This window comes from Colias philodice, chromosome 2, assembly GCF_061535455.1.
Source record: "Colias philodice isolate Cphi_HAF_F1 chromosome 2, ilColPhil1 Martin Lab GWU primary, whole genome shotgun sequence".
Lineage (NCBI taxonomy): Eukaryota > Metazoa > Arthropoda > Insecta > Lepidoptera > Pieridae > Colias > Colias philodice.
This window is the reverse complement of record NC_143087.1, coordinates 8,405,060-8,430,994: the sequence shown is the minus strand read 5'-3', so window position 1 is coordinate 8,430,994 and position 25,935 is coordinate 8,405,060. Positions and strand designations below refer to the sequence as shown.

At 35.8% G+C, this 25,935-nt stretch overlaps 2 protein-coding genes across 7 annotated transcripts in view; both read right to left on the bottom strand.

Moving 5' to 3' along the window:
- LOC149490641 (uncharacterized) overlaps positions 1–25,935 on the bottom strand; it is a 179,363-nt gene that overhangs the window by 84,295 nt on the left and 69,133 nt on the right. The window lies entirely within an intron of this gene.
- On the bottom strand, positions 12,720–13,843 carry LOC149490642 (uncharacterized). Its single transcript, XM_089711061.1, has one exon. The coding sequence runs from the start codon at positions 13,554–13,556 to the stop codon at positions 12,807–12,809; it is 750 nt and encodes a 249-aa protein (XP_089567187.1). The 5' UTR covers positions 13,557–13,843; the 3' UTR covers positions 12,720–12,806.

Sequence of the window (25,935 nt, the reverse complement as noted above, 5' to 3'; positions counted from 1 at the left end):
GGTACGAAGCAACGTCTTATAGCATAGATAAAGGAAAAATTACGAAAACCATAAATTTTTAGTTACATCACACACGGAACCCTCGGTGCGCGAGTCCGACTCGCACTTGGCCGGTTTTTTTTATTAGCATCTTGTGAAACATCCGCTCGATTTGACTGTTTACTATTTGTACCGTTTGAGAAATGCTGCCTTCTTATTCTTTGTTGTCCCTTACGTTCAGTGACCGTCTTGTCTGCCTAGTGATTAGTATGTCCAATAGCAAAAGGTTATGGATATTTTTTAGTTGTAGTAGCTCGCCAACAAAAAATTGAGAATGTTCGACACTTTCCAGTCATGTTACTTGTATGCGCATGATTCACATATGTATTGTCCTTATGCTTTATAATGCATAGTGAGCTTTATATTTGGCTACTCTAGGTCGAGTATAGGCTCGAGCGTATTCCAAAAGAGCATACAAAAACGGCTAAACAAATGTATGAGAATTAAAACGGATTATTTAAAAACTTTGTTGATTATTTTACTTTGTTTAGACAAGAACACGCAATCATCACCGCGGGCAACAGCAAATAACAAAAAAAAAAAACTTTAACTCAACTCAATTATAAAGCATGGTGCAGAGATTAGCTTTAGTAAAGCTTTATTCAAGGTTACTTCAACTAAGTACGAGGTTTAAGTCGATATTTTAGTTTAAAGAGTAACAAGAATATTAATATGTAGTAAGATTTATTCTGAGATACTTAACATTCTATTTTTACAAAAATTAAGTTAATACAGTACACCAACTCCCATAAAAAATGAACTGGAAAGTTGAAGTCGTTCAATTAATTATTTAACCTTTCCACACGATTGTAAACTTCGCACTTTAAAAATCTGTGAAATGAGTGTAGGTGTAAATAAGCTTTTAACACGGAGTTCCAACGTGTATATAGTGCAAAGTTTACGCTTTAGGCGACAGAGACGACGGTCTTTTTGCAAACGTCTGAAATGAACGAATTTAAAAACCACGCTGGCATTTTAAGTGAACTGTGGCAGCTACAAATACTGGTGCAGATATTTTATACTTTACCTGCTACAAATCATGTATGCAGGTAATTTTTTTTATGAATTGTGTATAGTAGCAACATTTAATAGGCATTCGGAATGTAAAAAAAATAGAATGTAGAATAACAGAACAAAATATGGGTACTTAGTAGAATTTAGGTATGTATGCTTTATAGGTAAAAATTAATATGATTAATATATTATGATGATATATTTTTTAATATGATAATATTTAACTAAAAAGTAAAGTATATGAGGATTATTATTTGATAGCGCTAGTTTGAAGAATGAGCAGACGTAGATATTGTGACTTTATAGTGTCATGGGACCAAAAGAAATCTTGTTTAGGATTAGAGTATGCGCAGTGCGCAGAGTGGTGACGGTGACTCGCCAGATTAATGTCGAGCTTTGCGCCACATTTGAAATGTCACGTTCAATTTTTCTAACCAACTGAAACGGAGACGGAGTTCGATGTTAATACTTAATAGTGAACGAAATTTTAATGAAAAGGATTAGATTGTCTTTTTGCAGAATTGCTCGACATCAAATATCATCCACTAAAAATCCCATGTGCAGACTGTTCATATCAATATGCTTAAATCAGATGATAAGTTCGGCAAGCCTCGTCTAGACTCCAAAACACACAAATGAACACGTATTATCTAAAGCCAACATGGAAACGGGGCGTAGGAAAAAAGGCAAAGTCATAAAACTGGCGCCCACCAATCACCAAATAAGGCTGGCGCGGCGACGATCGCGACGTCGTCCTTGACTCCCGGCCAAATGACATAAGATGGCCTATGGGCGCGGAATTTTGGTTAATCGATAAATGAGACTGTTAAGCAACCAGTATATTTTGTTTTTCCATCAGGTAGGTCAACGTACACGTGTTCCCAGATTGTGACCACGCTTAAGCATCGATGTAAGCTGGTTTCCATATGTATAAGTTCCATTCCGTAATGTATAAGTTATGATTTTGTATTATGTGTTAAATTTTATTCATCATTAGGCTGCAGTTCAGTACATCTGAATCTTGCACAACGATCAAATTGTTTTTGTGCTTCTCTCTACACAAGTCAAGTTCAATGACTAGAACGCACGTGCCGCCCCCAGTATAGAGGTAATTGACTCTTGGTTAAATAATAACAATAATTATCTCTCACATTTGATTTTCATCTATGTAGGATCGTAGCTTCATTTTTGGCGGGATTAAAAAGTGATTTTCAAGACTGGGAAACATATCCAAATTGTAATAAGTGATGTTAGTCATCTGGATAATTTAAATAAGCGTAACATTACGACCGTCACCACTGCTGTACTCTCATCAATGATTCATGGATCGATAGCCGAACACAGCGCGCATTAGAGAGACAATCTCTAAATGTCCACTTTGCCGGTGAGCTAACACGAAGGCGTAATCCGTCCGGCGGCACTTAGAGTGTACCACAGGCTCACCCTAAATGCACACTAACTAATCTGTTTGTCATCAGTACCCAATAGTACATTAAAAAGGAATACGCAAAATAAATGTTTGTTGTCTGCACTCTGTGCCATGTAAGCGTAGGTATCGTGCTGTATATACCTATAAGCATTAAACGATAATAACATTAAAATAAAGAAATCCAAATAAATCAGACAGTATTTATCATCACCTCGAAGGGCAACTCCCACATATTTACTGATGACATGTATTTTTGTAAGAGGCATATTTTTTAACATCAAATACTCGAATAGGTAAAATATGTAGTTTATAAAAAAATTGGTTTATTTAAACTGATAATTAATTTTAAAGTACATTAAGCGGTATAATTGCTGATGAGTCAACTGCGTAATATTTTCGCATCATATTGTGTTCACTGTTGCGTATCGTCTGACATCGTTCCTGTAAATATTTATTGATAGGTTTATTCCCCAAGCTAATACTAAGTTGCTGGATAGGACGAAATTACACAGTGAGCAATAGGATGAGTAACTCGTCTCGCTCTTGATTCCTTTTGTTTTTTATTGAGACAATGAATAAACTGGCTTTGGTACCAAGTTCTGGTCTAAAAGTGTATTTGAATAGAATACGGTTCACAGTGGAATGAGGGCGGGCTAACTTGTACTAGTTTTTTAAAGATTCCATAGAGTTTGCACTTTGCTAAACTTAGGTTTCAGATCTACTTATTATGTTTAAAAAGTGATAAAAGATTTACATTTTACATCTTCAGATTTACTATTGTTCTTAGAACTATTACTTTGTTAAAAAATACGCTGTTTTTGTGAGACAAAAATTATAAGGAAATTTATTTCGAAAAACACGATAGTAAATAGCAAAAAACAGACACGACATTATAATACAGAAAGTTTTGTCTGCATAAATATTTCACAGTTATATAAAATTGTATGTCATTAGTACGGAGTGATCACTGTGATGATACCTATTTGTTGGTACAGTTGAGTCAATAATTAACGCGGATAGCTCAGTTTATGCCAGACTCAGACTGCTTATTGCAATGTTTGTAAACAAATTAATCCAACCTTCACTAGCATTAATACATTTAACGAAAGAAAGAGGAGAAACTTGATACATATGTTACTTCATTAACGTCTGAGAGGAACAATAGATATTAGAACATTTGTACCAGCCGTGTTCTTTGAGTAGAAAGTAAGACAGGCCACAATCACGAATCTACTTTCTGATCATATCAGGTGAGCGCCGGTTACTTTGTTCATTATTATTTTTTGACGTGTACTACTTTTAATTAGTATTGAAAATATCCAGTTTACATTTCTAAATTCTCCCAGAAATAGCGATATAGTAAAAAAACTAGCAGATCAGCTTACACATTAGAGGTCAACGCCCACTGTGGGCCCTTTGTCTTTTAATTCTGGTTGTTTTTATGGCCTTTGTCGCAACATCCAATAATTTACCCTTTACGGAAAAATAGACATCTGCTCCTTTAGAAAAATCCCTCCTTGGAAGTAAAAGGACAAAATTTACGATCCATGTAACCGTGGGTAGGCGGTACGCGCCCACGTTGCGCATGCAAATTGCCCGATTGGATGAGATTGTCCTGGACCAAGTGCCGCGGAAGATTAAAACCGAAACACCTTGCGATATTTGATCTTTTTTCGATAATTGGTGAAGGCGGGGAGTTATTTTAGTGAAACAAAGTGTTTTAAATTACGTACAGACAAATAAATTATATATCTTATTATTGATGTATTGTTTCATTTATTACAATAATGGCCTTTTTTATTGTTTGTGTTTAACACAATATAATTGAATATTTCTGGAATCCTAAATAACAGCGGAATGCTATTAAACTATGTTGCAATAAGATGTAATATACGAGAACCTCCTGTTTATGAACCAATATAAGTTTAACAAAAATAGGTATAGTCTAGGGCAATAAAAGTAGTGACTTCAGCGCTTATGTCGCCCACGCAGCAGAATTCAGGCGCCCCACGCACACCACTACAGTACTTCATATTAGTATTAGTATCTGGAATTACAGTCAGTTTTAATATGAAGGAATTAAAACAAAATAACAGTAGCTGCAAATAAGGTAACCGTCCGTCGCTTGAATCATTAATATCTCTTAAGACACAGTGAATAATGAAAGAGCGATAATTGATATTTTAAGGCGTTGTACCGTCTAAAACTATGTCATGTACCTATTGGAATTGTATATTTGTGTGAGCAGAAAGTAGAGCATTTGTAATGCACTTTCTCTTACCACAGCATCGGCCGCTGTGCGCAATCCGTGGATTTTACTTTAACAATTAATTATATACAAAATATTTTACATATTAGTAAAGTGCTCTGCGTGTTTGTTCCTTACATTATAATTATAAATAATAATAGGTAGTATGTTTGACAATACACATGTCGTCATATAAAGAGATTATTACTATAAAGGTCGGGCGGAAGTCTCCCGTCTTTGTATCAGAGCACCTAACTCCGGCAAATAAACAACTCCATGCCGCTACACGACAAAAGGCTAAGGAGCTCGGATACAGATTTGTGTGGATAAGAAACGCTAAGATATTTGTTCGGAAACACGAGTTTGGCCAGGTCTTAACAATACGTAATGATGACAGTCTTAAAGCTCTTAAATAAGTCCATTTATTAATATTATTAGTTTATTAACCTATGTGAATGTTGTAGAGTTTTAAAATACTATAATGCTTGATATATATTACCAGAATGTAAGAGGGCTTCGAACAAAAACGAACACTGTCTATAGTAACATTCTACTTTGTAATTATGAAGTAATCATATTTACCGAAACCTGGTTAAACGCTAAAATCCATAATGGTGAGTTCATTGATAGTAATAGATACACAGTCTATCGTAACGATCGTAACAGTTCTGTTAGTTCATCTAAATCTGACGGTGGCGGTGTTATGGTGGCTGTTTCAAATGATCTAAACTCCTACCGTGTTTCTAAATGGGAATCAAAAACTTGTGCTGCTGAAGATTTATGGGTGGTTGTAGAAGTTACTAGTAATGATAACAACAGATCATGTCTAAAAGTTGCAATTTGTGCGGTATATCTGCCACCACCTGTAAATTTACTTACCTTAAGTAATTACTTAGATAACATAAATAACTTGGTATCTGATAATTTTGATGATATAATTATTATTGGTGATTTCAACATGGGATTTGTTAAATGGACTGTACAGGGTGACAGTTATTTTCCAACTCCCTCTGACTTTCAAAATTCCTTGGGTTACTGTTTGATTGATTTTATGTCTGTTAATAATTTTAATCAGCTTAATACAATCCCCAATAAGGATGGTAAGATTTTGGATCTTGTTATAACTAACATGTCAAATGCTCACGTATCACAGCCTACTGATATTCTCAGTAAACTTGATCCATTCCATCCTCAATTAGTCGTCACGCTGTCACTTTCAAAAAATAAAAACCTTCACGCTCGTAATAATAATAATAATAAAAATTCTTTATTGTACACAAAAAGAGAGGATAAAACAATTATACAGCAAAGTACAGAACAAGTACACAGGGCGGTCTTATCGCTTCGAGCGATTTCTACCAGACAACCACAGCAAAGGAAAGCTGCAGAGAAACGGAGTAGGTGGTGCACAACTGAAAGTTGAATTTTAATACATATAAATATATATACATACAATACATACATATACAATATACATACATACATATAATATATACAATAAATATACATACATACATAAATAATACATATGTAGGAGTATTACTGGCTGGTAGAAGTATGAGGCTGATGAGAATTACATCGGAACGAGATTTGACAACTGTCGATCTAGCGGAGCGTCGCGTCGATGGTCGGCTGCAGACGTTGCTTGGTTACAAACGAAGAACGGCTAGAGCACCACGTTTGCGACGAATCGCTATTGTTCCGAGTAATCTTGTGCATTGTTGTAACGAAACTAATTAAAAGCGATTGATCAAGTGATTCCCTAATTACTAGTGCATAGATTTGTACGATTACATAACATTTGTTTGTAACATTGATGATTCATTTGTTTCCACCAACATTATAATCTACTGAAGATATGGGTGATTCTGATGATTATGGCCATCCGCCCATATCAGAAGTGGGATATACCATGCGCTAAAGACCGAGGAAAACCAACCACCTGATGAAAATAGCGCCTTGAAGTTGTTAAGCAATATGGGAGTCTTAGGTACTCGGATGTTAGCGACGACGCAACCCCTAACGCACAGTCTAGTGCAGTAAAATTTGTAGATTTTTATCCCAAAGATGTAGACATGGATGTAGAAGGTTGGTGTAAGATTACAGCTTATAGTACTGACTAAAAATTAAAGGAGCGTAGATTTACTTGTGGCTCTTACCTATGCACTGAAAGGCTGCGCCGCCTCTTGCTTGACAAAGTTAAATTTGAATGAGCTCACATGGGAGACTGTAAAACAAATTTTATGGCCAGATTTTGTAAACCAAAATTATTTCAAGACTACTTTGATGAAATATTGCATTGTCAAGTTGGAACACAAGAAACTGCAGCAGAACCTGGCCTGCGCTTATGAAATATGATCGAAACTATTCCTAAAACTCGAATGCCAGAAGATGTTATTGATGACTGGATTTGTCATATCAGTCTTATGTCAGATGGATGGTTTGATACGCCATAAGCTAAACGCATATACTGTCACTACCAAACCTCAGCTATTTAGAATCTTAAGAGACATTTCTCTAAAGCGAAGATCGGAGCTTATTGAAATCCAAGAGCCTGTTTTAAAACAATAACAAAAAGATTTGTACACGCAAGAGTTCCTGATAAATGTCATTTTTGTGGAATCCCCGGACACCGGCAAGCCGACTGTAAAAAGCGTCTTCGAGAAGATTTTTCTGGAATAACTAAACAGCAAAATCCGTCAACTGCATTACGTGCTCCTGAGAAAATTGCGACCGTAACCTGCTACATATGCGGTCAAGCTGGACACATAGCAACAAATTGTAACGAAAGAGGATGATGTCGGTTAAAAAGGAGGTAGAGCTACTACAAAATAAGAGGTTAATGTCTGCGAACAACGACTGTCGAGTGGCATCTTGAGGCCGTAATCCGGTGAGTCAGTCCCCTTTTTGTTTGAAAGCGGATCGTCTTGCTTTTTGATAAAATAGAGTATCTTAGTAAGTTGCCAGATACTGTGCGCAGTGATCTTGGGCATCTTACGGGCAAGTAGAGCGTGTGATGCGCACTTTGAAAAGTTTGCTAACGATTATCTAAAACGGTCCCAATAAAGCGTGGCGTGACATAACATCTGAGATCGTGAAATCATTGACCATGAATTGTCGAAAGTTGGTCGAAATTCATGCAGAGCAAGACAATCCGTAACTTATGTGTAATCTGTGAGCATTGTTTGCATGAAGTTTACTTAACTATTTTGGCACATTGAGTGAGAACAGTCATTGAGTTATGTGGTGTGTGGAAGGTGGTCGAAGGGATAATGCCGTCCGGGCCATGCAGCTTACAGCGGCTGGTCGAAGGGACACATTCATCCGGTCCAACCTCAAGTGTTCATTGGTCGAAGGGATAATGCCGTCCGGGCCATGCAGCTGATAGCGGCTGGTCGAAGGGACACATTCATCCGGTCCAACCTTAAGTGTTCATTGGTCGAAAGGATAATGCCGTCCGGGCCATGCAGCTGATAGCGGCTGGTCGAAGGGACACATTCATCCGGTCCAATCTTAAGTGTTTTTTTGGTCGAAGGGACAGTGTCGTCCGGTCCATGCACATGGTCGAAAGGACACACCCGTCCGGTCCAAATGATATTGTGTAAAAATAGGTCCTAAGGACAGGACATGACGATAAAGAGTGCATTGTTTGTTGTGTGAGTAGAAAAAGGTGCCGTCCGGTCCATGAGTGGTCGAAAGGACACACGCTTTTTCATTCTGAGACAATTATTGTTGTATGACCGTAATATTACGTAGTAGACGTAGACGACGACGACGTATTAGCTTGTCAGGATGGGCGAGCGGGTAGATATTGACAGATACCCGTCCGATGGATTGTGTTATTGTTACAGGACTGCAATTTGATGCGCCCGAGGACGGGCGATAGTCAGAATGGCCGTGTAGGAGTATTACTGGCTGGTAGAAGTATGAGGCTGATGAGAATTACATCGGAACGAGATTTGACAACTGTCGATCTAGCGGAGCGTCGCGTCGATGGTCGGCTGCAGACGTTGCTTGGTTACAAACGAAGAACGGCTAGAGCACCACGTTTGCGACGAATCGCTATTGTTCCGAGTAATCTTGTGCATTGTTGTAACGAAACTAATTAAAAGCGATTGATCAAGTGATTCCCTAATTACTAGTGCATAGATTTGTACGATTACATAACATTTGTTTGTAACATTGATGATTCATTTGTTTCCACCAACATTATAATCTACTGAAGATATGGGTGATTCTGATGATTATGGCCATCCGCCCATACATACAAATACTATACATATACTTACTATATACTTATATATACTTACAAAACAGTGTTAAGGTTCAACATCATTATCATCAATCTTGTGATAAGGATGCATAATGGTTCCTTAGCTCCTTTTTAAAAATAGGCAGGCTTTGAGCTCTCCTCACAACCTCGGGTAATGCATTCCATAGCGAGATGGCGGTGACAGTAAAGGAAGAGTGAAAGAATTTTGAATGATGATGAGGGAAAGATAATGTCAGTTTGTTCGAGGATCGTAAAGCTAGGGAATGGTTGGAAGATACGTAGGAAAAGTTTTGTTTCAGGTAAGGAGGAGTTTTAGGATCAAATAAAATGGAATACAAGAGGTGGAGTATGTGAGTATTCCGGCGAAGGCGAATTGGAAACCACTTGAGCCTGGCTCTAAATTCAGAAATGTGGTCGTATTTACGCAGTCCAAATATAAATCGGATACAAAGGTTTTGCAGTCGCTCAAGGGAGTTAAGCTGGCATTCGGTGAGGTCGGGATAACAGACATCTGCATAGTCTAAAATAGGGAATAGAAGGGACTGTGCAAGCGCAATTTTAGTGGGAATTGGTAAAATATTTCGGAGTCGCCTAAGGGAAGCTGCAACACCAAACATCTTTTTGCGTACTGCGTTGAGTTGTACCGTCCAGGAGAAGGTTTGGTCAAAGTGCAAGCCGAGGTTTTTGGCAGTAACGGAATAGGGAATAGGAGTGTTGTTGATTTGGATGGAAGGAATAGCGGTCCAATCAACTTTGGCAATTAATTGAGGACTTCCTATGATAATAGCTTGCGTTTTGGACGGGTTAATAGATAAGCCATATTTATTACTCCAGTCGGCAATACTTTTTAGGTCAGCATTCATAGTTTTCACGGAGTTGTGTAAATCTAATAGAGAGCATTGCGTGTACAGTTGTAAATCGTCTGCATACATATGGTAGGGAGAAGAAATATTTTGGGAAATTGAATTAATAAAAATTGAAAAGAGGAGAGGAGACAACACGCTACCTTGAGGTACACCGACAGAAACATTGCACCAAGAAGAAGTGGAATCATCAATCTTGACACACTGCCGGCGACCTTGGAGAAAACTACGAAACCAGTCAACAGCTGCTGGAGATATGTTAAGAGAACCAAGCAAACTCAACAGAATGTCGTGATCCACGGTATTGAAAGCATTGCTAAAATCAAGCAATGTAAGCAGAGTGAGTTGCCTGTTGTCCATTCCAATACGAATATCATCGGTTATTTTGACGAGAGCAGAAGTCGTGCTATGACCGGAGCGGAAACCGGATTGAAAAGGGTTAAATAGGTTATTTTTGTTCATGAACGAGCATAACTGACCCTGCACTAAACGTTCAAGAATCTTGGATAAAAAGGGTAATATGGAAATAGGTCGGTATTCGGAAAAAGAAGAGGGATTGTTATTTTTCGGGATAGGAATAATAAAAGCATCCTTCCAAGCTGAGGGAAAAGTAGACAACGAAATGGAAGAATTAAGGATAAAGGTAAGGACAGGGGCAATGATGTCAAGGATGGGGACGATCATATCACGACCAATGCAGTCGGGACCAAGAGCTTTCGATGAAATAGACAGAATATTCTTCTTAACATCACAGACAGCGAATTGACAGAAGTTGAACGGTGGGATGTTAGGAGTCGGTGCAGATGAAAGATTATTTAAAGTAACAATTTTGGTGCTAGCATCAAGAGCGATAGAAGTATTTGAGAAGTATTGATTCAGAAGGTTAGTATCGATTCTAGAGGAAACATTATTTGAAGGTTTACCAACTCCTAGTGATTTAAGAAATTTCCAAATTTTTGCTGGATCGCCGTTCTCGATCGATTTATGAACATAGCGCTGTTGTGCATCCCTACACATAGTATTGCAGCGATTACGTAGTTTTTTAAATTTTTCAATATTCTCAGCACAGCAGTTTTTCCTAAGCTTGACTTTAGCATTATTTTTGCGATTTATGGCTGCTTTTAATTCATTGGAAAGCCAGGGGGCAGGAAGGTGCTTGAGTTTTACTGGCCTTAAAGGAGCATGTTTATCGTAAAGCTGCAGTATGAGTAGATTAAATATGTCCAGCATTTGGTCTATACAACCAGCAGAATAAACACTAGACCAGTCAGTATTCTCCGCATCCTCACGAAGACGATCCAAATCCATTCCACTAAAATTGCGTTGCATAACAGTCTTGTGTTTCCTTTTGGGAGGTCGGACTTTGTAGGATAGGAATATAAGGTCATGATATGAAAACATCTCAGCTGGGCATTGGCCAAAGCTGGAGACGTGTTCAGGGGAGGAAACAATCATCAGGTCAAGGAGAGATGGGGAGGAATTGGGAAAATGATGTGTTGCGTTGAGAGGTAGGATATGCAGATTGTGTGAGTCGACAGTGGATTTTAACTTATCAGAACGATGATCACTCTTAAGCAGACAGGTGTTGAAGTCGCCCATTATAATAATATGGTTGAAGGAGGGAGAAAATTCTTCAAGGAGGAGATCAAAAGATGGGAAATAGTTAATGGAAAGGTTTGGACTGTAGAACACCCCAAGGAGTATACGAGTATGCATGACAGTTACTTCAACTAAAAGGTGTTCTGCTTCATCAGTGGGAGGTGGTTGAGAGGAGGAACTGAGGATAGTGAACGGGATATTACTGCGAAGGTAAATGGCGACACCACCACCGGGCCTACCAGTGCGATCATTTCTGATAAGCTGGAAATCAGGAAGGGAGTAGGATAAAGATGGTAGACAGGGTTTAAACCAACTTTCAGATATAAGGATGGCATGGATATTTTGGGAATCAACGAGTGCCAGCAAATCAGGATAGTGAGCCGGAATACTCTGGGCGTTAATGTGGATGATATTAAAATTTTTATTGACAGCAAAGTGAGAGGATAGAGTAGAGTGTATAGGGGAAGAGGAAGTGCTATGGAAGCTATCGTTGCTTAGATCAGAATTGGAGGAATTCAATGAAGCATAACTTACAACACTGTTATTCAATGACATAATATATTGCATTAAACGTGAACCTATAGTCAATAAATAAATATGTAAGTATAATAAAAAATAAATAAATATATATATATATAAATTATAATAATAAATAAATATATTTAAATATTTAGAGTATTTAATAGATATATAAGAAGAAATATATATATGTAATAAGCAGTAATACGTACGAATAAAATATATAAGTATTAGTCTATTGAATTCAAAATAATTTATTAGTCAAAATACAATTTACCAAAAACACCTTCCAGTAGTTTTATAGAGTGGCAACACCAAGATACAAGTGCATGAAATGAAATGACATTTGACAAATGATAATAAGTGACAAATGACAGTAGTTTGTTTACAAGTGTGCAAAGAGTTGTAAAATAAAATTGACGGTGGTAAATAATTATATGTATGCAGATTGCAGGTACTGTGTGAGATATTACAATAATAAAGTATTGTAATAACAACCTATGCGAAGGCACAAAATCAAACCACAGTAATTTGTCACTCATTATAGCATACATTACATCTGCATTACAAAAGCGTAAACACACAAATAATAAGTGGAGAAACAGAACATGATAATATTATGGCGAGACTACATAATGAATTATGTATAATAAATGAAAGATGATGAAAAATACATGATGGTGAAATTAGGAATAAAATAAAATATATTCCCGTAAATAGTATATAGCAAAAGTTATCGTAGCAAAAACCGAAAATATAAGACCCTACACCATCATTTAATAAGCAATAAAAGAGAAAAAAAGAAGTCGTAGAAATATAAAACTACTTATGCTTAGGAATTCTTCTGGATCTCGCTGTTTGCTGCGAAGAAGTCTTCTGGTTATTGTCACTAGGAGCCGCAAGAGGTTGCTTTTCAGTATCAGGAGTCTGAGATTTAATTGAGTCTAAGTCAGCGATGGAATTAATCTGATTGCGAGCCCCGTCTGATCCAATAACAAAAATTAAACCATTCCTTGTCCAGCACTTGGATATGCCAAACCGTTTCCTTGCAGCAATGAAGAGGTCATGGCGAGTCTTTGTGAGGAATTCAGATACGGTAATATTAGTACCCTTGAATGCAGTCTTGGCTTGCCACACCTGGCTCCGAACCTGGATATCCTTAAATTTGACAAGAACTGGCCGTGGTTTGTCTTCCTTCATCATCCCCATTCTATGACACTGGCTAAATATTTGTGGAGCAACCTCGGGCATTTTAAGGTGATCAGATATAACCTTCGAAACGACAATGCTGGAGTTTTCATTCTTCGACTCAGGAATACCGTGAATCAATAGATGTTTGCGCCTGCTGCGCATTTCTAGTTGATCATGCATTTGGGTTAGTAGCTGAATTTGAGATGTAAGGCAGCTTAACGATGACAGCACAAATGTTCGAAAAACAGCAAAGTCTGAGGAAATCTTACTGGTGGGACTTCCAGAGCCATTGTTGCTATTTTGCAGCTCACGTTGAAACTCCTCCATTCTATATTTAAACATTTCACTCATATCCGCTACAGTTTGTGCAATGGATTCCATTTTGGAGGTTATGTTTAAACTTTTGTGTTGGATTTACAATAAATCTTGGTGAAAAGTGAAAGTGATTTTGTGTGACACTTACTGGATGGCAAAGGTAACTTTTAAAGCATATTACTTATGCAAACAACAGTAGGAGACAAATTTTTAATAAAACAGATCAAGAGTAAGAAAAAAGACATATGCACTTTACACTACCCACAAGCAGAAAAAAAAAAAAAAAAAAAAAAAAAAAAAAAAAAAAAAAAAAAAAAAAAAAAAAAAAAAAAAAAAAAAAAAAAAAAAAAAAAAAAAAACGCTCGTAGTCAGTCACATTTAAATTTTTACAAAGCTGACTATCCGGGAATAATAAGTTATCTAAAGTTGATTAACTGGACTGATGTTTTTAATAATTGTATAGATGTGGACGCAATGGTTGAGAGATTTTATGATGTATTGTATAATGTTATAAATAAATTTGTTCCGAAACGTTGGTCTGTCAAAAGTAAATATCCACCATGGTACAGTCATGCACTTATAAGGCTATTGAAAGAAAAACACAAATTGCGCTTGAAGTTCACAAAATTTAATAATCCCCGAGACAAACTAGAATTTGATATTGTAAGAGAGCGTGCTCACAAACTACTCGATGATTGTCTGAGCAAATATAAACGTAATCTTGAGGAAAATATTCAATCTAACCCTAAACATTTCTGGAAGTTTGTTAACTCTAAGCGCAAAAATGTATCTAATATTCCTTCTTGTATGTACCTAGATGATCAAATCGCGAAAAGTGGGCCTGATATTTCAAATCTATTCGCGGAGAAGTTTTCCTCAGTTTTTACTAATTTTTCTCCTACAAATCCAGTATTACCTGTTTCTAGCTGTAATATTCCGATGTTATGTAAGTTGCAATTTACTGAAGCAGAGGTCGCGAAAAAATTGAAACATTTAGACTCATTCAAAGGCGGCGGACCGGATGGTATTCCACCTCTATTTTTCAAACGTTGTTATGTCGTGATGGCCTTACCTATAAGTAAGATTATTAATCGTTCCTTAGACAGTGGTACTTTCCCTTCTGAGTGGAAGAAGGCCAGAATTGTGCCTGTCTATAAGAAAGGTGACACCGACAATGTGCGAAACTATCGACCTATCTCTATTTTATCTTGCTTAGCCAAGTTGTTTGAGTCTCTCTTATGTCCTATAATTACCAGCCACACGTCCTGCTTCATTAACTCAAATCAACATGGGTTCCTTAAGGGACGATCTGTGGAAACTAATCTGGTTGAGTATATATCTCACATATATCTAGAGAGATAGATAAAGGTAATGAGGTCCACAGTGTTTACACTGACTTCTCGAGTGCATTCGATAGAGTTAACCACGACCTCCTATTGCTTAAACTCGAATCATATGGAATATATGGTTCTCTGTTATGTTGGTTTGGTTCTTACCTAAAAAATAGAATACAGATCGTTACTGTAAAAGGATATGAGTCTCATCCTTATACCTCATCCTCCGGAGTTCCACAGGGTTCTCATTTAGGACCGATATTGTTCAGCTTGTACATTAACGATATTAGTCGCGTTATCTACCACTGTAGCTTCTCTATATTCGCCGATGACCTCAAGATATTTAAAACGATCAAATCTCAACATGACGTCTCATTAATGCAATCAGATTTGGATAGAATTGTAGAGTGGTGCATTGACAATAATATGGTTCTGAATGCTGAGAAATGTTTCTTAATTATGTTAACCCGGAGAAAGAAACGTACATCAGCAATTTATACTATAAACAAAGATATTGTGTGTGAATGTAATGAAATCCGTGACTTAGGGGTTCTTATTGATAGTGAATTAAAATTTTGTTCTCATGTTAATACAGTTGTAAAAAAATCGTCACAAATGTTAGGCTTTTTAAAAAGAAATACCAAATCATTTAGTGTAAAAACGAAACTGTCTCTTTTTAATTCATTAGTACGATCCCAACTAGAATACGCCAGTGTGGTTTGGAGTCCCCTCTATTCAGTGCATTCTCAACGTATTGAAAATATTCAACGTAAGTTCACCCGGCACATTGCGTTTATCTCTCCAGGTATATCTCATAGAAATCCTTACGACACCCGATTAGCGTTCTTCAATATGATATCTCTTCGTAATCGTAGGCAACAAAGGGATATCTTGTTTTTATACAAAATAATTAGAGGTATTATTGTATGTCCACAAATATTAGAGCAAATTAGGTTTACAGTGCCTAGTAAAATACCCCGTCTTCCTATATCTAGAGTTTTTGATCTCCCGCTGTATCGAAACAATGTTGGTAAAAACTCGCCAATAAATAGAATGTGCAGTGAGTTTAATGTTTTGTGTGCATCTCAGCCTAATTTGGTGGATATTTGCTTTGATTCGTATTCAATTTTTTCTAAAAATATTGTTAATTACTTTAAATATAGTTACGTTAGTCATAAAATAAATTAACATAAGAAACGCTATGTCGATTTAGTTGGTACAATTTAAGTAAGTTTATGATATTCTAAATGAATTGTCCTTACCTATAATTGGTAGATACATCCTTACCATTTATATACTTCTAGATTTAAGCTTGCAATAATTTATATGTATTTACTGTTGGTTTGGCGTAATAAATAAATAATAAATAAAAAAAAAAAAAGGTCAATGTTAATTTTTTGAATTCTTGCAGAAATCAAACAATATTATATAAAAATATACTATACAAAGTTTTGCACATTTATCTATGCGCTTAAATTAAGCGACACCTAATTATCATACCTATAGCAATAAAATGTTTAAATTAAAATCTTTAATGAGGCAAAAACTAGTTTCGTAAATCACAAGTATTGCAAAAGCATGTTTAAAATTGATACTGTGATGATGTAATCATCTAGACTTTAGAGGGTGCATTCGGGGCCGGTGCGGACGGGCAATGCAAGTGTGCACTTGCAAACCAGTTTAAGAAAGAGCTCTTTCGTGCTAAATGTCTTCGACGCACACTATCACCGACTGATTCAATACACATTACATTGCTGCCTATGCTTAGCTTCAATGCAGATGGTATCATTATTGCCCAGCAATGTGAAGTGACACCAGATCGGGTTCGGGAATGCCTTAGTGGGTGTTTATGTTAGACGAGTCATTAGCACTATAAATGTACATAATATACCTATTATATAATATACCACATAAAAACTTTCTATTCATTGAGTTAATTGAGTTAATCCATATACTAAAAGTAACACACAGATTTCAACTATAAACAATATTGCATTTGCTAATAAGCATTCCGCAAGAAAAATATTAAGTTCTAACGTATAAAGCATATTATATTTTCATATTTAAACTCGCTTCGTAAGGTATTCTCATAATTGCCATCTTAACGCAAAGTTTATGCCTAACTATTGCGTCAGCATTTTACATTTCTATCTCAATATGTGTTTCGAGACACGTTTATGTTTAACAGAATAATGATTATTCGGAGTCTGAAGATTTATAACATAAGCAAGTATAATTCTAATTTATATACATACATCGTCGTTCGGGTTTTAACTGTGAGACACGGAACAAAAGTGTATACACGTAAAGAGCTTAACAAGGATTACTATCAGACCAATCGTAACTAATCCCAATGTTCGTGGTAATGAACGATTTCATAGCAATTCGTAGCATTGTCTCGCAGTAAACCAGTTCTGTGCATGTGATGTGGCGCACAACTGTCGTATTGCTCTATTTGTTATGTTTCTCATATTTTACGTAGCAGGAAATGAGCTCATATTGTTGCCAGGGTGCCGACTGTAATACCAAGCTTTGCTATATTAAAACTCGGTGCCTTTTTGTAATTATAACTTAAAGCGTTAGCTTCAAGGGTTCAGAGTCAGCGCTGTGCTGAGGCAAATGCTGGATAAATAGAATAGACAATAGACGTTCAGTGATGCGTTCACATACGAGTACCTTTGTTCAATCGTGTATTGGTTAAGATGACATCTACAATATTATATAGCATGGAAAATGATAACACAGAAAATTGATTGCTACACAAGTGTGTATTTCGGCTGAAATAATTTGACATCATAACTAAAAATAAAACATGATTGTTAAACTGTTGCATTCAAACCGGATCCGCTTGAATAAGACTAGGTACTTTCGAAGGCGTCATTGGTGGATAGAGCGTTATAATATCACTGAATTACCTTGCGTGGGCCAAGGTAGCTTGAAAAGTGAATGTACCTACCTAAAATGTTCGCTATCAGTTTTCGCACGAGTATCGTTCGAAAACTATCAGTTAGTTTTTGAATATATTTAGATTGAGTAGTATTAATTAATGTCGGTCTAAATATCCTAATTAAGTTTCTACATATCAAATTATGCGTTATTTTCGATCAAATATGTTACATTTACACTTGACAGTTACATTGGGACACAGGTTTACTTCACTTTGGTTTGACTTATCATATATTTTATAATATCCGATCTGGTATTGTTATTGTAGAGTGACCTGAAGGCACTAACCTTCCTATTCTATTTGCATACCAAATTCAATTCAATCCGTTCTTCATTCTACAGTCGTTGAATATTATAACAATACATCTATCAATTAATTAAAGCATTATATTATTTTCAAAATAATTAGTAAATAAGGTAATAAACGTCCATGCTTCAACTAGGTAAATGACTTAAATAATAACAATATAATAAGTGAATTAAAGCCTAGTTACCATCAATTTACATATTTAACCCATTATTTGACATCTGCATATATAAAGTGTTATTGCCATTAATGAACATGGATTAACATTCATTTTACAAATACTTATAACTTTTACTTCATATAGGGTCGATTTTTATATTGCAAATTAATGATGTCGGTTAGAAGCAAACATGGTATAATAATTATGTTATCGGAAGTTATAATGACATAATAATTAATAGACTAATAGTAAAGAACTGTAGGGCGAATTTTTCCCTCCTAAAACACAATAAAAATCATTATGGAATACTGAAGATTTGTTGTTGCGATATCGCAAAAAAATTAACCCTTCGACGGATATGAGTCATTACGCGACTACCAGGAAATGATATTAAATTTTCACGATGGCGTTTTATGTTACCTACTCTGCCGGTTTCACTAGTTCATGCATATTTATCAAAATAACAGTGCCGATTGAAAGGCTGCATATAAACACGCACAGAATTGCAAAATGGAATGAGGGCCGTGGAATTAAGAGTTTAAACGTTATAGTTTGGAGGGTATAGTTTCGCGCGATACTTTGGTTGCATATTGGACGCGGCGCGTGGTTGTCGGACCGTCATTAGCGAACTCACCCCCATTGGAGGGTTGAGTTCCGCGAACGCGCTGATCGTCGGTGACTCACAACGCAATGGCGGCGGGAAAAACGCGATTGTCATCTATGTGTGCACCAAAAGCTTTATAATTATTTACTTATTAAATGTTTTGTTTGTTGCATACACAACTCATTATTGTTTGTAATACTTATTCTAATCAACGCACGTAAAACAAACGTAAGAATGTATATTAAGCTAATAAAGGACTCATATTATGCGAAAATGTGCAGACATAAGATTCTGAATTTTCATTTGTTTAAATAAGTTCTTGAAAATACAATTTATATTGATGACTAGAAAAAAAATGAATCAATATTAGTACGTACAAGTAACCTTAAACACGCACAGAATTGCAATAAAAAACAAGTAACCTAATGTAGCATATTTGACACAAGTACCTAGTAATTGTAAACTGCATAATAAGCAATGTCACTGTGAAAAATGTACCTAATAGAAAGAAAATTCATAAGGGACAAGCGGCATTAACTAACGATAAAACTTGTAGCAAAAGTGAAATTAGTAACTTTCTCTACAAGTGAAACAGGAACAAGCTCGCAAGCGGTAGTACTGCCCCGAGAGAATAGCGAACTGGATATGTCCACATAACGGCAGGTAGCATGTTGTCCTCGAATTTCCATAATTGGCAAAAACCTGGCCGCGTTCACACACAATTTTTTTCATTGTATGTATGTCCCTTAGGGTGCGAATTAAACAGAGGCGGAAGGACGTGCGTTGGCGCTAATTTAGCCTGGCGAAAACATGGTATTGTGGACGGATGGCGCTCGAATTGTGAATGAAAGCCCTTAGGCGGGTTACATTTGTGATAAATTATTATAGCCAACACATACCCTCAGTTTTCCCATATATTTCTATAGACGCATTACAGATTGCTTTGGCCGATCGAAGTGAATAGACGTCAGGAGTGAAAGCATGTGTCGGACAGATGTCCGAGTCAGGATGACTACGATCACTGAAGCGTAGTATTTGCCCGTTCGGCTGAAGTAAAATCCAATTACAGGATCATACAGTCAAATACGCCTAGTTAAATGCTCCTTGTACTGAAATTTGTCTTATACCTGTTTGATCGTTTTTAAGTTGCATGGCTGAATCGGGATTTTTCTTAATATTTTTTTACGAGAAAAGATTTGAAGGAGGAATATATCTCGAACCAAATAATATGTAAGTTTGCTTAAAAATAAATTGATCTTCTTTTTTAACTCATACACAAATAATATACAATTCGGATAAAATACTTTTACTCGAACGAAACGCGATTAGGGAGAAAATTTATAGCTAACAATGAGATCATAACTTTTCTGTGTCATCTATAAAACGTTGTTAGGTAGATACTAAAAGATCGAATAACAAAGTTTCTTCATCCAATTTGTCGCACCTCATATTTTTATTCATCGGTATATCTAAGGGCTTATTACCATGCAATACAGACCGTGGAGAGAGAAAATTGCTTGATCCATAGCATTGTAAAAGTCACCCGCTCCCATAAAACTCCCACATATTTCACGACAAATAAACTTCTCATCCTATGAAATTTTCTTCTGGGAAAGCAGTTCAGTGCAGGTAATATTTCAAAACATGTGTCATTCATAACTTTCGCCTTCGCAATGTCTGTCGATGGAGCCCGGGCGAAAAGGTCTCAATAAATTTTTCGTGAGCCGGCTCCGTTATCCCCGCGAGCGAGCCCAGGTACGTTTTACGGCCGCGCAAGGGAAAATAAACGAAAAATAAAATAAAAGTCAAAATGGCTCCGAATAAAACTATTTACTGAATATGCCGCGCAAACTTTCCCAAATGTTGAGGACAGCTATTGTTTCATATTTGAGAAAATAAAAACGATAACCGGCCATACGAATTACATAATATACAAATAGTTCTTTAAACAAGTATATTAAAACAAAACATCTATGAAATCTCCAGGGTTTGGATGTATTACATGTTGGGAAATTAGATCTATTAACGATGCCTCGGTATTATTAGCATATCCACACGGATGTATGTCTAAATACAATAAGAAACAGTAAATTGCGCCGTGTTAGATAATCGTGTTGGTAAACATTACACCACCGCGCCAGTCGCCGTCTGACTCAATAAGTTTTTCTATACAGGTGTTATAACACGTCATGGAACAGAATAACAGAAGTCGAATATATTAGTTCAAAACTAATCGCCTTTCGTTTTGCACGTAAAATATATAAGGTACATTGTGTACTTGTGCCTCGATGACACGATAATTGTCTGAATAAAATTGTTTATGGCGAAAAATAATTTTGTGAGATAACTTCTCGGAAATTTAGAAATGTAAAGTACCTACCTATGTTAAAGGAAATAATGGTTATTAAATTAAGTATACGCTGTAGGTACTCAGAATACCATTAAGTCTCATAATTTAAAAAATCTTCTTAAAATGATCCTGATAATTGCCAAAAATTCTGAAATTATCTTACTTGTCTCAAATACGATTCGATCCACGCACCGTCTGTGACTACTATACATAAAAAGATGATCTCATATTTCCACCAATCTGTTCGAATGGAAAACAAACATTTTAGCCATACATTGTACTATTTTATACGTACAAACGAAAGGTCTCGAGATTCACTCTTTAATAAATATGAAGCTGAAAGCGACCCTAATCGTGAGGGCAAAACGGCAACAATACACACAGGCGTGGTATGAAATTGTTGAGAAAGCAAACACATTAAAGGGTGGCGAGTAAACATCGCCTATAATGATTACCTATACGTTGGCTTTGTTACAAAAAAATAGATACATAATTCACGTTACTAAATGAGGCGAATTTCAGGGCTAGAACGGGATACGTCGCTTATCTGATGCCACACCTTTTGTGTTGCTATTGACCTAATTCGAGTGTCACTCGACCGCGTCTATGGAAAACTTGCCTTCCGATAAAAACAACCGTAGGTGTTAATTAAATAAAGGTTTGTCTGAACTACGCGTGCTATGTAATACTTACATAATACATATAATGAAGTTATAACTATACACGATAAGATCGAGCTCATATGATTGTTTAAACTTTTGTAGTCAGAATTAACACTTCTTCACCCCAGTAACTTATTAATTTTTTAATTTACAAAATAAATTAAGTAATTTGTATTTTAATTAAGGTTGACACTACGCTAATTTGTCACGATATGCGAATGAAAGCTTTCTTTGTTTATTTTTTAGTGAGTATATTACGTGTACCTTTAAAATGGTAAGTTGTACAAGGTCGATCGCCCCACGCGATAGTCTGCGGGGTCAAAAATAGAGCGAGACTCGTACCTGGCGCCGCCCTACGCTCAATGTCAATTTTCAATCACGAAGGGCGGAAGGCATCGCCCGATCAGCTCCAAGCCATAAGACATACCCAATATAGCGTACATTTTTTCAGCAGTAGACGTACTATGCCATAGAATATGATTCAAAAATTAAGACAACTTTATTTATAACAGCGGTTATTTACACGAAATAAGACAACACCTATATAATTGATTCAACAGAAGGTGATGCTACGTTCAAAATATTACGTATTCATAAAAGTTGTAATTCCTCTTTTCATAGAATAAACTGGAGAATAAATAAAACTTTTATTACTTTTTGTTTTCAACCTTTTTACCCTGTTTGTTTACATAGCTGCGAGCAAAGCCTCTCCGTGCCAACAGTCGCTTTGTCAAGCGTCGAGTGACATTAGCTCGACCCACTGTCAGATAATTTGGAAACCAAATAAAATAATTCTCGACTCCATTTATTGTCAGTAATGCGCCTATAAATTAATCTTCAATCAATTTCAACACTTGCAATACTTTGAATATAAGTATTTAAATTTTACGCAAATCTAGACCAAACCAAGGATGTTGAAAATGTCACGGCTACTAGCAATTTCCATACATACCGAATATTATACATCCTCATTTATTTTGGCATTGTTAATATTTAAATGTGTTATATACAATTAAAAATATAATTTCATAAAGTGTCTAAAATATTGTATAACTTTAATATTCACCATGATATGAACTCTGAAAGCTACCACCGCATAGATTTATACAACTAAAATGAAGTGTCGCTTAAATATAAAACTAAACGACAGATATAGCGCCATTTGCCTGCCCATTAAGTAAAGTCCGCAAGATAGAGTTAGGGTAGTAAAGTTTATTAATGGCTCGATTACAAGCTCGACCCGAGGTGCAAAGAAGTACTATCAATCAGTCAGGTGTGCGGGAACACTGCTACCCTTACGCTAATAACAAAATTCCGACGACCCTGTTTGTTCCCGACGAAGGGGTGAAGATGAATATCCTAAGCTAGGTACATCTTGGTTATATCATTGTTTTTACCGTTAAATCGGTTTTCTCAATTAAAATACGATGGTTTTTTTACAAGGTTCATTTGTAACTAAACACTTTTGTTTCATTGGTGGGTGGAAATACCGGTTACACTCAAGGGTAGCAGCGACGCGCTTGGATAACTGTTAAGATATTATATTTTTAAATGAAATCAGATATTTACATATATGCATGTCATTGTTTCCGAAATAGATCCGAAAATAAATTTCAGAAAATAAAATTAAAGTAGTCATATTCATTCAATTATAGGAAGGCGAAATCATCATGAGTACACAAGATAGCGCATGATCTCATTGCTCGAGCAAATATTAATAAAACAAATGTCATAACATTATGTTAAGTTTTAGATGAAGATGAGCATAATGAGTGAGTCCTAGTAGCCAAACAAAGTACGGAGGTAGTGGAGCGCGGCTCGCCACTGTCCGAATGGCTCAATTACACTTAATTCGCAACGCACACACATTCAGGCCGAGTTGCATGCATGTAGTCTGCATTAATGTATGTAAATGCATGCGACCGGCCGCGGCCGCCCGCCGACGCTCACAATATTGCGACATTAAACGGAATATGGCTGACGAGACGGACATTTTCGACAAAAGTCGACATTTGCAAACGTTATGCAATCATTCACGTGCACTTAACGTATTCATATAATAGTTAAATACCGTGTTCGCAAAATTATCGTCGGATTTAACGTTCAATATGTTTGTTTGGAGTAAAATGCTACATCATTTTCAATGTGATATTGGATAAGGTATATTAATTAAAAAGATTCGACACATGGCAACAGCTTTTTATGCCGAGATTTTAGTGCCAATTTAAATTGAATCTCCAAAAAAATTTATTATCAATCTGATGATGTTTTTTTTGCCAACTAGTAATGAGTTATAATTTTAAGTTTTTATAATCCATACTAATATTATAAATGCAAAAGTAACTCTGTCTGTCTGTCTGTTACTCAATCACGCCTTAACTACTGAACCAATTTGCATGAAATTTTGTATGGAGATATTTTGATACTTACCCGAGAAAGGACATATAGGCTACTTTTTACCCCGGGAAATAGGATAGGTTTTATACCAGAAATCCCACGGGAACGGGAACTATGCGGGTTTTTCTTTGACTGCGCTGGCGAAGCTGCGGGTGAAAAGCTAGTTTGAAATAAAGCTTTAAATATCAATGTATTAAACATTTTTATTGTCACAATTTAATTACATATGTAGTATTTTAAATAGGGTTGCACTTCTGACTCAAACTAAATACCTTGATGCTCTATATACAGGGTGTCCCAAAAAGTAGTGATGAACGGAAGCTGGGAGGTAGAGGATCTAGAGGGCTATCCGAATCACCATATATGTTATGCGATTTTTCGTATTTTCGGAGTTATGACGTTTTTTTTTTTTTCAATTTTTCACCTATCGCCGAGTACGATGATATTTTCACTCATGGTGACGTCAATTATTGCGGAAGATGCTTGATTTTTTTTTTGTGTGCTAAGCTGAAAGATAGGCTAATTCAGTATGGTAACATTTACTATCGTTAGATCTTTGAATGGAATAAAAAAAAAGAATTAAATGCCAAGAAAGATAAAATTACCCAGTATGTTCACCACTTCGAAGGCCCGTAAAAAAATAAAATTACATAAAAAAAGTTTTCCGTTTGGCTTTTAAAAACTTGCTCTATCTATCAGGTAGCTACCCTGGTACTACTATTTGTTTACATTAACAATAGTTTTATTTTCATGTTTTTTTTCCCTTTAACAATATTTCACTGTCCCAAAAACAAAAAAAAAACTTTTTTATTGATTTACGAAGCTTGTGGCATAAATTAATCTTTTTCAAGCAATTCAAGAAGATAATATTATATTGATAATACTATATTACGTTATATAAATTGATAAAAATGCTAATACGAATTAAACACGTGACTCAAGATCATATTGTTTTTATCTAAAATAAAAAAAATCTTTTCACGCTATTTAAATATATTTTTTAATTAGCTGCTTGAAAAAAAAAGTTCTTTGTACTTTTAATTACCGTAATTGTGTATACCTACATACTTACCTCTGCGATTAGGTACTTATATTTATTTTAGTTAAATAATTGTGGATTACGCGAAGATGAATTTAATTTAACATCTGCATGCCAAAATAGTAATATCATAAATGTGTAATATAGCCAAGTCATCATCTAATAAATACTGCGCTGCGCTTAAATGTATGTTTGAACATACGTTTAAGAAAAATAATAAGGTATTACCTGCTTATAATAATTTTTTGCAGTGATTTTACTAACGTGAAGCTCCGTTGAAACTTGAAAGAGACTGCAATTTGCGTATGCTGCGCGGGCGCATCAAAAAGTTGTTTAGTGACGCGTTAAGTTGATAAACAATATTAACAGAAATCACGCATTGCACAGTAATTATTTTATAAGTACATACCTACTTCGTATTAAGTGATATTAGTTCAATAATCAGATTAAAAAGAAAATAAATAATTTATAATTTATTGATGCATAATAAATAATTATACCTATCTACTTTACTCATACGGTTCATACCTTTTATCCATAAATGAGTCGAAATTAGAACCTACTCAATTTGGGGAAATGGCGAAAAAACATCGAAAAAATTAAAAATTACAGAAATACATTCATTCATTACGGAGATATCTAGGTA

Coding starts and splice junctions, on each gene's coding strand:
- LOC149490642 (XM_089711061.1), bottom strand. CDS start 13,556: ATGGAATCCATTGCACAAACTGTAGCGGATATGAGTGAAATGTTTAAA.